A 15565-nucleotide genomic window follows, 5' to 3' on the forward strand; every position below is an offset into this window, starting at 1 on the left:
TTGGCTCTTCTCTCAAAACAATTACAGCCCAGGTTCTCTGGCCCAGGTTTTGTTTACATAAGAACAATCTTGGCCACAGGTCATTTGTGGAGGAGATAATTAGTCACCACCTCTTTGAGCATAGGTAGGTTCATTAGTATGTCCATAAAATAATATCAAGTTTTTTTAGTGGAAAATTTTTAAAACAATTAAGGATCTATAATACCTGCTGGTCTTTTATCCAAAGCAAGCACAAACGCTGTGGGTGAAATAGAGAAGACTTTGTTTTTAAAGTGTTCATAAAAATATAAGGCATCACTGATCACCTGAAGGCCTCATTTTAATTTGATCTCAGATTCAGGGTGGCTTAGAGGCTGTCTTTTTGAAATAGCATATTGCTAAAATCTTTATGTAGGTCAGAAATGGAACTTCAAAAGCCATAATACTCTGATAACCTAATGAACGATTAGGGTCAAAATTTCACTTGTTTACATTTCAGAAAAGCACATTATTTGAACTACAGCAAGCATCAGGATTTTTTAAAAATAATGCAGATATTAAATGGCATTCTAAATATCATCCATATGGATAGGGGAGGTATCAAAGAAATCTTCAGATGCCTTTATGTATGAAAAAAAGGTGAATCTTAGGTTTTGGACTATTAAGTACTTTTGTGTCTTCAGACAATACCCTAATAAAACAATTACAAAGTACTCCAAAACCCTGCCACACCCCTCTGATTAAACTGCACTTCACAAAAAATATTTAGGTGAAGCCTGAACAAATCAAATAAACACCCAGTCAAAGGAGGCAGCCCGGAAAACCTGGTCCTGAGCTCACCAGAGTCTGAAGGGCCATCTCACTTGAAAATTTAAGCAAACAAAATCTACTGTCATTCCACTGCAGCCTTTGCACTGGAGCAAAGCTAGTTCAGTCTCTGACATTTTGATTTTCATAGCAGATGGAAGCAAAAGAAAAAAAAAAAAAACTTCCTTGGCTCACAAACATATGTGTCCAGTTGAGACCTGATTATTTCTCGAACCTTACGCAACATCCAGCAAACAAACAAACAAAAAAAGGTTATTTTCTATTACTCACTATTACTCCAGGATTTCAGTAAATATTTGATACTGATCTCAAAGAAGCCCGAATCCTGCTGGCTGGCCATGTCTGCAGCATACAAAGAGGCGCCCAGGACTGGGAGCCGCTGGAGGAGCAGGTACCGGGGTGGAGATGTGCCTGTCACAGGTTAGTGATGTAAGCGAGGGGTCAGGCGCCGAGAGGGAGGCTCTGCAGATCCACCTCCGGCTTGGGTAGGGAGTCCTCATTTAAAGGACGCGGAGGAGCGGGAGAGAGATGCTCAGCCGCTCCTCCTCCTCCGGGGCCAGGACTTGCTTCTTATTTGCTGGGTGCGATCTCCCTGCAGCCCTCAGAGGCGGTGGCCGCTGCTGCTTTCATTTCTGGGCTGCCGTAACCAGAAATGCCTGCTGCCGGCCGCCCGCCCGCAGGCTCGGCTCCAGCCAGGTACGGTACCCAGGAAGTCCCCACCTGAACTGGGATCCGCTTTCTCTGGGGAGGGAGAGTTTCTTGGCCGGCCTCCCCGACACGAGGCAGGAGGCCTCCCTGCCCACACAGCAGCCCCGGGGCTGAGGGATGGGCTGGGAGCGCCCGCCCCTGTCCCTGCCTCAACCTGAGCCACCGTTCAGCCTCCGCCTCGGCTGGAGGAGGAGGAATTTCCCAGCTGCTGTGGCTCTTCTTTGGGCAGAAAGGCTTCCAGGCAGCAGCCTGGGTATGCGCTGGCTGCTGCTTCCCCTTGTGTCAGTCCCTGAAACATACACCACTGCAGCCCGCTGCGGCAATCCAAGCTGCACCCTTGCCTCTGGTTGCTGCAACGTTTGAAAAAAACCCCATCCGGGCAGCCTCCTAGCAGCACAGGGGCTTGATAACAACCCTTCAGCCTGGGCTTTTCTTCCCTTTCTTTCATGGGCACAGTGTAATCTGCATTTTGTGTTTCTCTCCACCCCCCAGAAATGCAGTATTTTTGAGAGGCACCCGAGCTCCACGTGTGCACCCCAAAGGGACAAGGCATTACAAGCTGCTTACTCTGCTTGTTTAGAGAATGCTGCATGCAGATCCCACCAAAGATCTGTTTATCTCTAACCTTTCATTTCTAAGAACTATGGAGCCCAATAAAGCTCATTTTATTTGTATTCAAAAGATAAGAAACAAAAGCATTAGATTCCTTGCTGTTCGATGGCATTTTACTTCATGAATTCTTGATATCAGATGTCCTGATATGGGTTAGCTTTGTTTCACATTATCATTTAGCTTGACTAGGAGATTAAATACCAGTATTGTATTTTAATAATGACAGGCTATATTTGAGCTGGTGAGATTTGGCCAACCATCTCATAAGCCATGGGATACTTCTCCCTCCCCTGTACATTTGTGATTAATGTTTTCAAAAAGAATTAATAAATTACGTGATCATTATTTAACACAACAAATGTCGGGCAACCCCCTCCCATCAACAAACAAATTGGACTTCCTAGATTAACAGTGCATTTGGGAAATGGAAGGGAAAGATTTAAGACAAAGACTTTAAAAAATTCAACACTAAATGGCATTTTTAAAACTGTGTCCTGAAATGTCCTACCTTATCGATATGAGCTTTACAAACTTTGCACTTAGACAAAGGCAAGCACTCAACCACTCTGATTCTTAACTCCACTCACAGCCTTTTATTCTCATGAAATCTCTCATCAGACTGACTTCTTTTTTTTACTCATATGCAAACTAAAATTGAAGAGCTAATTTTCTCTTATTATCTATACTTTAATGTATAGATTCTACGTAAAATAGGACCCAAAGGTTTTACTTCAAAATAACTATTATATCTGATAGCAAATGTAATACCTGTGTTCACTGATCTGGGGCCTCTCCCACCTTAGATGGCAATGAATAACAGGGACATCACAGGATACTTTGGAATGAATGATGAACAGGTTCTCAAAGCAGGGCACCAGCTCCTAGCTGGCACCAGCCTTTACTAGCCATGAGACCTAAGGCAAAGTCTTAACCTCCCTAACCCTTACTTTGCTCTATTATAAAATGGGGACAATTGTACCTACTTCCTATGGTAGTTTGGAAGAGTAAATGACATTATGTATGAAAAGTACTCAGTATAGAATACTGTACATAGTAAACAATCACATTTTATTATTATTTTTTTAAAGAGAGAGAGAGAATTTTTTAATATTTATTTTTTAAGTTTTTGGCAGGCACAACATCTTTGTTTGTATGTGGTGCTGAGGATCGAACCTGGGCTGCACGCATGCCAGGCGAGCGGGCTACCGCTTGAGCCACATCCCCAGCCCCACATTTTATTATTTTTATTCATTAATATTATGAACTCTGAATGACTCCAGAATTGTTTTTAACTTAGATTATCTATCTGTTTATTTATTTTTACTGTTTATGTGACTGAGAAGGCATATTACTTTTGAACAACCATAGGAACTATTTAGAGACAGCAGGTTGGAGACATTTAAAATCAGCTGTAATATGCAAACATGTTCTTCTATATTGGTACTCAAATATATAGAGATTCTCTGAATGTTCATTCTCTGGCTTTTTAGAAAAGTTTTCAATTGTTCTATAAATGTACTAACTTCCTGAGGATGCCACTCATATATATTTCAAAGGAAACTATCATAAAAATTTAAATGCTATTTAGAAATGAATGTGTTATATGACCTCTAATTTTCCCTATGAAGAGTGAATCAGCAACTAAGAGTCCCATTTCTATCTGTTAAAACTCTAGTCTGTCCAGTGCATGCTATTTTTTCTTTTTCTAATTTGAATACCTTTAAAGAGAACATATATTGTACAAGAACAAAAAGGGCCTTTTGTTTTGCTGAAAGGCCTGCAAATCAAATAGAATGACACCTGCTGCAAGCTGGGATAAAACATTTACCCTTTTATCTCCTCTTTCTCTTTCTCTCTTTATCTCTGGGAAGGGGGGGCTTATAAAAAGTAATAGAGATAGAGGAGGCACCGGACAAAGGTACTTTGAAATACAATAATAAAATCCGAACCTGTCCCTGGCTTTCTTCTTGATTTCAGTTGTCATTTAAGATGACCTCGAGGTACCTTAGATTTCATACCTATACAAAATGAGGGGATTCTTCCTTTAAAGTCTTGGGAAACTAAACAATGAATCTTTTTTTTTTTTTTTAAATTTTTTTTATTTACTTATTTTTTGGCGGACACAACATCTTTGTTTGTATGTAGTGCTGAGGATCGAACCCGGGCCACACGCATGCCAGGCAAGCATGCTACGGCTTGAGCCACAACCCCAGCCCTAAACAATGAATCTTTAAGCAAGAAATTAGGGGTAGACATCAGGACTAAGAGAAAGATAACAGTAGTACAGGAAAAGCCAAAGGTCCCAGGAAATGGTATTGAAGACTGGAAAAAAGAAAGTAGCCTGAGATACATGATAGTGATTAATGAGACCATCTACACTTACTGAACTTTAATACTGTACTGAAATACACACTTCAAAATTATATTTAATCCTTACTTCAAACCTATGAGGCAAGCTCTCTTGCTTGCCTATTTTACAGATGAGAAAATTGAGGCTTAAAGGGGCAAAAAAATAAGATCAAAGTCATATACCTGTTAAAATTTAGGTCTAGCCATTTTTAGAACCAGTTATCCTAATTTTATTATTTATTTATTTATTTTTAATATTTATTTTTTAGTTGTAGATGGATACAATACCTTTATTTTATTTTATTTTTTATGTGGTGCTGAGGATTGAACCCAAGGCCTCGCATGTGCTAGGCAAGCACTCTACCGCTGAGCCACAACCCCAGCCCCTAACTTTAATATCATCATCATCATCATCGTCGTCGTTGTCATCATCATATCATCATTATTAATATTTATTATTTTCAAATCATAAGCAACATGAGAATCAACTTCTTTACCACTTTCCTGATGTGAAGTCCTGCCAGTTCTCCCAGATTACTCATTTTCTTACTGCCCAGCTTTTGCCTGGGTAAGGAATTACTGTAGTTCCTGAAGGAAACTAGGAAAGAATGTCATTATTTTTCATATTTATCTTACAGGTTGTGTCCTGACCTGGAGTTGAGGGGAGGCAGCTGCAGATGGAAATCTTGTCTGAAATCTATTCTCCATGTTGTCAAGGGCTGGTAATGGGCTCAGTCTACCCGGGCACAGAGCTGCATCATCCCAGGACTCAATCCAGAGGGAAGGGTGTCTATTTGGTGATCAAGACACCATGGGGGTGTTATGGTTTGGATCTGAAATGTTGCCCAAAGACTCATGTGTTGAAGGCTAGTTCCCCAATGCATTTGGGGAAGTGAATGGATTATGAGGTTCTGATCTCATCAATGCATTAATCCATTGATAGGTTCACAGTTTAAGGGACTACTGGAAGATTCTGGTTGAAGGACACAGGTGTCACTAGTGGGGTGCCTTTGAAGGGCATATTTTGTCCTTGCCCCTTCTTCCTAGCCGACATCCTTCTCTGCCCCATGTTCCTAGTCATGATGTTCTTCCTTTCCTCAGGCCCAAAGATGGTGCTGGCTGGCCATAGACTGAAAACTCTGAAACTGTAAGCCAAAATTAATCTTTCCTTCTTTAATTTAATTTGTTGGGTATTTTATCATAGCAACGAAAAGTCAACCAGCATAGTAGGTTGGTAGGAACTCTGAGTTGTGCAGGAGGAATCAGGAGAGCATGCTGTTTCAAGAAGGGATGGCCCAACTGGTCCCTTATGTTCCAACTGGCTGAGTAGCCACATGGGGAGTGAGCGGTAGAGAGTTTTTTGGGTTACATCTCACAATCGGTGGCATTTGCCCTTCTCCTGCCTGGATTTCTATTAGAACCATCTCTCTCTCCCTCTGGAAGAGCTGTATCTTTGGGTTTTATATCCCCACACTCCTCCCAGCTCACAGTCAGTCCTCACACGTTGAGTGAATGAATGAAGAGGCTTGTCATGCCTGTCTAGGTTATTTGCTGCCTGTGGGGGGGAAAACATGCAACAGAAGAATAATTAATTTTAATTTATATTTCATTTACACTTTCCTAGCAATTTAGACAATTTTTTGAGATTAAAATGCATGGTGCTCAAAAATAAAATGTAAAAACAAAGCTACGCTAACAGTTTGGATGCTTGCCAATCTCAAGAGACACTACCTAATAATGATTTTCAAACATCTGATGGAGTTGATTGGGTTAGGGTTGGAGTCCACCCCCTTCCCCTGTGGATGGGTGCACGTGGGTCCCCATGTGTAATTACTGTCACAGAGTGACATGCACGTTCATGAACAGAATGTGTTATGCACAAGAGAAATGCTTCACAAGCAACCTGAAGAAACAAAGGAAACTCACTTAATGTATGAAAAAGATCGCTTTATCCGTTCTTGATCAGCAGTTTCAAATGATCAGCAGTTTCAAATTCCAAAAGTATTAAGTATATTATATCACCATGACTGTACATTGCATTGTAAGAACTGTTCCAAAGCAAATGAAGTGCTTCCTAGATTGAGTTAAATGGACAGCAGCTGAGATCAACAGTGACAGTTATAGAGAAAGAATTTCATTTTACTGTAAATAGTAGAATACATAAGAGGTGTAGAAATCACCTAAAGAAGAAAGTGTCATAATAAATAGCATGCTTTTCTTTTGACCTGTATGAGAGCAGAAATTTGGGCTGATCTATCCTATTCTAAGAAATATTAGAGGGAAAAAAAAAAGATGCCCCATGATGTTCACGTCATAAGCATAAAAGGTAATAATTGTTTCCTTAAAAAACCCAACCCACAGACACAAGTCTTCACAAAGATAGATTTCATAAGTTTGGAAAACATTTACTCCATTGCTATCCACTGCAAATATTTTTTTTCAATGGATTGACAAATACATTAAATTTTCTTGAAAGCAACAGAATTTCAGAACTTGTAGCCTAGATTTAGACATAAACAAGGAAAATCATGTTTCCCGAAATGTTTTTCATACAAAACAAAATAGCAGCAGAACCCTTTTTTTTTTTTTTTTTTTTAATTTTCCTTTGCTACTCAGCTCCTCTTCTAAGGAATTTTATAAGGCACCAAGACAAAGGAGCCAAGTGATTATCCAGTGCAAGGGGAAGCCCTTGAAGGATACAAGCAGACAACAATAAAGACACAGAACGTAGAACATTACAGCGGGGAGCAAGGGGAAAGAAAGCCAGGAAACCACACCACTCTCTGCTCTGTGTACAGAAGGTCCCTCCAGACGCCCATTGTCGCCCTGGGCAGGAACTGACATTAACTGAGTGCTTAATATTGAAGTCTTGGGCCAGGCTGGATCTCAGAGGCCAAATCTGGACCAAAAGGCTCACCTGCTGGGAACCTCTCTAACTGGCACTGGAAGATCCACAGAATAAAACGGAACTGTGTGTCAGCTATCCCAGGCTTCCAACCTGGGAAATAAAGAGAGGGCATCTTCCTAAACTGCATTCCACACAACTGAATTGTGACCTCAAGAACAGATATTCAAAGATGATGAGTTAGAAGGGGAGTGACACTGTATCCTAGAGTTGATCCCTTCTTTATGGCACAGGAGCTGTGTTGGCAGAGTTGTTGAACGACTGTGGCCTCAGTCTCCTTGTCTGTGAACTAGGGCTTATCCCACAGTTCAACAATTAAATGAGTGTCAAGGCAGGTGACAAGTGTTATGTATCAGATCTGTAGTGACCAATGAACCCAGAATATTCAGCACAAGATGTCCCCTGAAGCTCACACTCCTGTTAGGAAAGAGAGAGAGGGACCATGCCTTCTGCAGAGGGATCCCTACTTATAGCCACCTGTGAATAGCTGGCTACCAAGGTGAGGTGGATCTGCCAACAAGGCTGAAGGTTTGTCAAGCAAAGAAAACCTAAACATACGCACAGACAACTTTGGGGCCTGGGGTAAACTATATGACTAGAGGTTCTTGTTAGTTTAGCATCTTTTCAAAATTTACTTGATTTAGTCCTATCAATTTCTCAAAGTAGGGCTGGTATATTTGCGTATTCTTAACCTAGAGCCCAAACGAGGAGATGCTGTAGTCCATATGTACTTTATACTTATAAAAATTTCACCTCAAATTCTGCAGAACACTTCTGGCATAGTAACCCTTTAATGTTGTATTTATGGACGTCTATGCAAAGAAGAAAACATGTATTTTTTTCCATCACCCCTTATCATGAAAGCAGTTATTTACATGCAGATGCAAATAAGTTCAACGTAACTAGCTATGGTAAGTAGCCAACTGTTAAAACATCTTAGAATAAATGTTAAGTCTTTTCTGAAGAAGCAAAAAATCATATTGCTTTGCATATCAGTATTTACCAAAAACACAGATAGGTAATGCTCAGCAGGATGAAAACCAATTATATTTATATCAATTGTCATCACTCTTTCCCAAACATTTACTATGTAACAGAGAACTAAGAAACTGCTGGTTCTTCTCTGTATAAATGAAAATCCAACAACACAAAAAAGGAGCGTTGTCATGGTGGAATTGAAGTTATTGGGTGACTACGAGTTAAGTGATAAAAGCTGTGACTACGAGTTAGTGATAAAAATCAAGTAACTTATAGAGCTACAGCCACTATTTCTATTTTTTTATTTCATTGGTGTTCCCAATTTCATGCTCAAAAATAAACATTTACAGTGTAAGTCACAGGGAACAGATCAATTTTGCTCAAAGGCACCACTTACTAAAATCTGAAATTTTAAAAACACAAAATTGGGGGGAAATTAAAATTTTTGATTAATTTTATTTATATTCCCATGACACAAATTTCACATATACTTAACTTTTTCTTTTCTTTTAAATGTTTCCTTTTCTGCATGTTTACACTTACCTACCAACAAAGGTTGAAGGATTGGGAATTAGGAAACTCCTTATTCTTCTTATTTTGACCCTGGTATTATTTTAGACAAGTTATTTCTCTACAAAATGAAAAAAGTTCCTTTTCACTATCAAATTATTTCTTAGGGGCCTGGGGCTGTGGTTCAGCAGTAGCACACTTGCCTGGCATGCATGAGGCACTGTTCGATTCTCAGCACCACATATAAATAAATAAAATAAAGGTATATCAACAACTAAAAAAAAATATTTAAAAAAAAATGATTTCTTAGGGCAGGTTCTAAGATTTCCCATACTATAGGGAAGAACCATGGCTTGGCTAAAGCAGAATGCTGGATAATAAATTATTTTATGGAAGTTTTTGGCATGCATTATTTAAACTTTTGGCAACAGATTCACCTTCTCAATAATGTTTTGATAAAATAAGAACATCCATGAAAGAGCACCCACTGGCTGACTGGCAGGAGAAGCTGACAGGGGACCAAAAAATAATTGGGGATTAGAAAGGGATAAATCGATATGAAAATGACCAAGTCATCTACTATGAAATTAATGAAGCAATAGCAAAGTGCTTTGATGAGCTTAAAACTGATAGCAACTATCCACTTGGCATGTCCTGGGGGGCCAGGGAAGACCACAGCCCAAAGCCAGGTTATTAACACTGGGATTAAGGACAGTAGAACTAGGGCATTGAAGACATGGACAGCATGCCTTCATTTGGAGCTAACACTTTAAAAAGAAGTTGTCTACCTCACTGAGCAGCACTGACTTCACCTTCAAAGTCATCCAAATGGCCATCTGTTCACAGAGCTGCCTGGTGCAATCCCCCTGGTTCCTGCCTTTTAGAAGGCTCCGGGTAACACAGAAGCACACACATTACCTTCTCCACCCTCGGGCCTTGTTCAGAAGCATTAGAAAATGTAACTGAGAAGGGGAGAGTATTTTGCAGGATGGGGAAAGTCCTGCAAGGCATGTTTTTAGAAAGGGTGGGAAATCACCACCCTACTTTGACCAGACAGGCAGGGCTTTGTGTAGGAGGGCGAGGCTGTCAGAAGCTGAATGAGGGACAGCTGCAGCTCGGCAGGCTGGTGGGGAGAGCAATTCCAACTGTTCAGAAGTGAGGTGGAGAGTAATGAGCTTTGCAGACCGTCACGCTGGGAGAGGCCACTCTGAGAAATGGAGTTGGAGGGTCATGATTCTGACCCGTGGTGTTGGCCGTAGAGAAATTCAACCTTCTGGTCAGGCCAGGCCTGCTCCACCAGGTACTGACCAGTTTTCCACCTATGTGTCTGACCTATTCCTTCCTCATTCATAGGGTGTATGTGATACTATCCTACCTGCCCTCTACCTAACACTGTTCCATGATCTCAAAAGAGATTCTGTGGATGGAAGCGCTCTGTATTCCCAGGGTGCTGGCATCAGAGATGCTCAGGGCTTCATTAATGCATGAGTGAGAAAATAAAATGGCGGGTGAACCCCCTTCAGTCCTCCTTCCTAAGAAACACACTGGTACCTCCCTGGTCATTGTACCAGCTTGCTGGACTTTCAGTTTTTGGTTTAGGGACATGCCTAGGGTGTCCTGCTCTGTAAGTGGCCATTCACCAACTCCAGGAATGTGCTGGTGGTTTGCCTGGGTCTTATCCAAATGCTACTCCAGCCTCTCTGAATAAATACAGGATGGGTGGTAACTGCAGTTGGAGAAATACTCCACCCTACCTCTAGCCTCATTTTCCACCTTCTTTGCTCTCCAGGGGAATTTTTCCTTTCTCTTATCCTTTTAAATTATTTTTAGAAATTAATTTTGTCTATGATTTCTTATATCCCTACCTTTGTGTATTACTCTCCATGTGTCTGATTTATACTGTGTTCATTAAAACAAGGAGTAGCAAAAGAGTCAGAGAGAGGGCCATGTACATGGCCTTCTTTGGGAATTTTGGGTGAAAGGTAAGAGAGGGGCGGCTATGTGAGAAATAGATCAGTGAAAGGCTGAACCTGGAGATAAACTAGCAATACTCTCTCCATTGGCCTCCTCTTTATTCTTACAGTGGAGGAAACTGAAACTGATGGAGGTCCAATAGTAATCCAGTGTGCTGAAAATATTACCATTTCAATATGTAATAAACATCAAAATCATGAGTAGAACATTTAATATTTTTGCACTAAATATTTGAAATCTGATGCAATTTTTATAGCACCTCTAAGTTTTTATGGCATTAATTAGCCACGAATAGCTATTCTGTCCTTGGAATGTACATCAGTGGCTGGTGACTGCTATATACATTCCGAGGGCATTAAAGCTACCAGTGGCTGGTGATTCTCTTATTGAACGGTGCAGCTCTAGAAATTTCTTGACAATTTTTGTGTCATGAACCTTTTTTGGCAGTCTGGTGAAGCTTATGGCTCCTTCTCAGAATAAATTTACATGAATAAAATAAAATCTACAGGTTATAAAGAAAATGAATTGTTTTAAAATGTAATTATAATTTTTTTTCTTTATGGGCCTTTATTTTATTGATTTATTTTTATGTGGTGCTGAGGATTGAACCCAGTGCCTCACACATGCTAGGCAAGCATTGTACCACGGAGCCACAAACCCAGCCATAATTAAAAAATTATTTTAAAAACATAAAATTGTGGTATTGTATACACACAAATTCTTTATTAGCGCCTTAAATAAAATAATCCAGAATCAGGTCTAATAATAAATTTTAAATAAAATAATATCTAAAAGCATAAATAAAATTTCCATAAACCTAAAGCACCTGTAATGTGATGAAAATACCTGACTTCTATTGGTAGCAAATAATAGTTTCTTTTATTGGTGCTATTAATAATACTGTATAGTTTGTCGCCTATATTTGTAATTGAAGAGAATATTAAGTGTTAGAGGTTGGTGAGAAGTGAAATGTAACAGTTTCCCATCTAAGTCCTTCAGTCTGACCCATGGAGCTGCTCCAGAGCTTGGGCTTTACCTACTATGCCCTGCTGCTCCCAAAGCACCACTCCCTCCAGAGAGCTCGGTGTTCACAGGATGCTTGAAGATGGTCACCAATAACTGTTGCAACTTTGAGAAGCTTTGCCCCTTCTCCTTCAAGTTTTCTTTCTTTTTTTGTTTTGTTTTGTTTTGTTAGTATTTATTTTTTAGGTGTAGTTGGACACAGTGCACTTTTTTATTGGTGCTGAGGATTGAACCCAGGGCCTTGCACGTGCTGGGCGAGTGCTCTACCACTGAGCTACAACCCCAGCCCCACGTTTCCTTGATTCTACTTCTTTTTCACTTCTGTCACTCACTTTTTCTATTGTCCACACATGCTTTTCAGCATCTCACCCTTCTATATGATATTCAAGTGATATTTAAATACTTGAACCATTCAATAAATGGAAACCATAGGTGCAATACTTGTCCCCCAAATTGACGCTAGATTATAGAATACCGGCCAGTTACAAGCCTCAGAGCATATCAAGCACATGCAGTATTGCTCATACTTGAATATGATCTCCATTTTCTCTTTGAGACTATGATACATAAAATGGCAACCTCACACAATAAACTCCTTCAAAGAGCACATATGTATATACACACACATACAGCTTCCAGTTGACAAAAAAACCCCTCAAATTCATTGATAATCCAAAGGGAAAGAAACATCATTATATTATTCTTATTATTTTAAATATTTTTGGTTGTAGATGGACACAATATTTTTACCTTATTTACTTATTTAATTTGACGTGGTGCTGAGGCTCGAACTCAGTGCCTCATGCATGCGAGGCAAGCCCTCTACCACTGAGGTACAACCCCAGCCCTTCATTATATTATTAAATACAATTAAAATAATACTCTGGTATAATAGCTAATCCCATTTAAAAAATTCATTTTGCTTTGAGTTGTGGAGGTAATCTGGTGAGCTGAAGCCAGGGTATCTTTCTAATGAAATGGAATATATTAGAGTACATCAGACACAGTAAAGGTGAATACTGTTTATGACGCTTTCATCATATAAATATATACTCACATGTGAATGCTGGGTGGCAGCAATTCAATATAAAATGTATTTCTTATTGTGAGTTATCATTTAAAAAGGTTGACGTCCTCATACACTGCTAGTGAGAAGGTAAAAATCGTTCAGCTGCTATGGAAATAGTTTGGTGTTCCTCAAGTAACACAGAACTAGTAAATAACCCCACAATTTTCCTAGGTATATACCCCAAAGAAATGAGAACAGGTATTCAAACAAGGCACATACATGGTCACAGCAACACTATTCACAGTAGTTGGAAGGTGGAAACAACTCAATGTCCACCAGTGCACGAATGCTCACAGATGTCCACCAAATGCTAGTTCCTTTCCTCATCCTTCTTGATTTCATACGGCCAGGGGAATATCATTCAGCCAATGGAATACCATTCATCCGCATAAAGGAATGCTGTTAGGATACCTGCTCTAATGTGCATGGGCTTTTACAACATATAATTAAAGGTATATTATGTGGCTCGGTGGTAGAGCACTTGCCTCACATGTGTGAGACACTGGGTTTGATTCTCAGCCCCTCATATAAATAAATGAATAAAATAAAGTTCATCAACAACTAAAAAAAGTTTTTAAAAAAGGAAATATCCAGAAAAGGTAAATCGACAGAAAGAAGTCAGGGGTTACAGGGAGGGAGTGGTGGGGGACGTCTTAATGGTTAAGGGTTTTACTCGAATGGTGGAAATGTGTTGGGATGAGAGGGAAGTGGTGGCTGTACAACACTGTGAATGCACAACCTGCCACCATAGTGTCACTCGACAATGGCTAACGATATGTGTTTCTCCTCACTCACTTATTTTTCAAGTCTGCACGCCCTTGGTCTGGAAGGCTCTGCGTGCCTTGTGCCCACTTGCAGTGCTGCTCCATCTCCACCTAGTGGTGAAGGCACCTTGCCGGGAGAGCCATTGCCCAGCACAGAGGAGCAAGGTCTGCACCTCAAGTGCCGTTCAGCTTCATGAGGGTCTCCATATTGCACAGATAACCATCAGCCACTTTGAACTTTAGGCAGGATGGTTTCTAGTTTTCCCCTAGGAAACTATATTTATGGGTAGTTCTCAAAACTCAATGAATTTTTCTGGAGGATGGTTTATCTATTTAAAAAATGGGGACAACATTTCCTACCTCGAGGTCACTATGAAAATTTGTGAAAGACAGACTAAGAAAGATGCTCAATACAGGCAGAAGCTCACAGCACATGAGTTCCCTTCCTCATTCTTCCTGATTTCTTGAGATACTTGGTGTGGAATTATGAGCCCCAAACAAGATGACTCATACCTGAGTGCTCCTCTGCTTCAAAATCTCAAGGAAAAAAAATTGTGGGTACATGGGGAAAAGTGGCAGGGATCTGGAATAACTATGGAAAGGAAAGGGAGAGCACAAGCATCGAACACAGGGCAGAAACTCAAGTGACCCAAGGCCAAGAGATGAATGCAGCAGGGACCAGGTGAATAGCAGGCAAATAGCAGGAGTGGGAAGAGAAGGAAAGATCTACCAGACAGTCTAGTTAATGCCAAAATGCTACCCCAATGGGAGTGGGGGTGGCAAGAAACACAGGAGGCAAAATATTTGGATATTTTTGCAAGTGGGCTTGCTTGAAAGATTCCAACTCCATATAATTTGTTCTATAAAAATGGAATCAAAGGCAGACTGAGCTGTGACAGGTAGTTAGTTATGAATCAAAACAGAACAAAGCACACCAGAAAAGACACACAGACAATCAGGGTCTTTTCAAATGATGAGGTCAAAGAGTAAAAGCAACCCCAAAGGCAATAAGCACAGAAGGAAGGAAGAATCGTGAAATTAATTTGAAATCGGTGGTAAAATTATCAGAAGAGAAAGTACTGCTCCAATTTCAGATTATTCAGATCTGTAGGCGATTCTATAAACTGGTAAATTCTAAAGCACTGGAAAACACAGGGAGCAAAATTTTAAAAAGCAAAAAAAAAAAAAAAAAAAAAAAAAAATCACCATTCTTATACCAGGTAGTGCCCCATTGTAGGGGGACACAATACCTTTATTTTATTTATTTATTTTTATGTGGTGCTGGGGGGAAACTAGGGCTCACACATGCTAGGGAGGGCTCTACCACTGAGCCTCACCGCAGACTCAATGCCCCATATCTTTGAGGTCTGTATTCCAAGACTACCATGGATGCCTGAGACAGGACAATACTGAACGTTACACATTATCTGAACATAAGTACTGAAATACTGTGACAGTGCAGCGGATCACAGAGAGGGTCCTGACCAACAGGCAGGTGGGATATAGAGCCTGGATGTGTCGAATAAAGGGATGATGGGAGTCCCAAGTGGCAAGAGCAAATGGCATGAGATTTCAACATGTGACCCAAATCAGCATGCATTTAAAACTCATCAACTGTTTGTTTCTGGAATTTTCTATGTATGCCTTCAGTTCCTCTCTTCCACCCACTTTAGTCTGCTCCAGCCTGACTTCCTGGCCACACTCCTGTTAAAGTGCCCCCACAGCCTCTGCTTAGCTAGTGGGCAGGTCTCAGTCCTTCACTTAGATGGCATCTCAGCAGCATTTGGACACTCTTCTCAAAACTCCTCCTTGGTTCCAGGGCTTCATGCTTTACTGGTTTCTCGGGCTGGGTGTGGCTGGCCCCTG

The 15565-nt window shown here is 40.4% G+C and overlaps 1 protein-coding gene across 14 annotated transcripts in view; it reads right to left on the minus strand.

Annotated features, from left to right (window-relative positions):
• Positions 1 to 15565, minus strand: part of Fry (FRY microtubule binding protein) — a 409821-nt gene that overhangs the window by 238830 nt on the left and 155426 nt on the right. For 2 of the 14 annotated variants that reach the window (XM_076872103.1, XM_076872101.1), the window contains exon 1: positions 1078 to 1147. The exons of the other annotated variants lie outside the window; for them this stretch is intronic. In XM_076872103.1, the coding sequence (XP_076728218.1) occupies positions 1078 to 1147 (70 nt within the window). Of the gene's footprint in view, positions 1 to 1077; positions 1148 to 15565 lie in introns of those variants that run through there. 14 annotated transcript variants of the gene reach the window in all.

This window comes from Callospermophilus lateralis, chromosome 12, assembly GCF_048772815.1.
Source record: "Callospermophilus lateralis isolate mCalLat2 chromosome 12, mCalLat2.hap1, whole genome shotgun sequence".
Taxonomy (NCBI): domain Eukaryota; kingdom Metazoa; phylum Chordata; class Mammalia; order Rodentia; family Sciuridae; genus Callospermophilus; species Callospermophilus lateralis.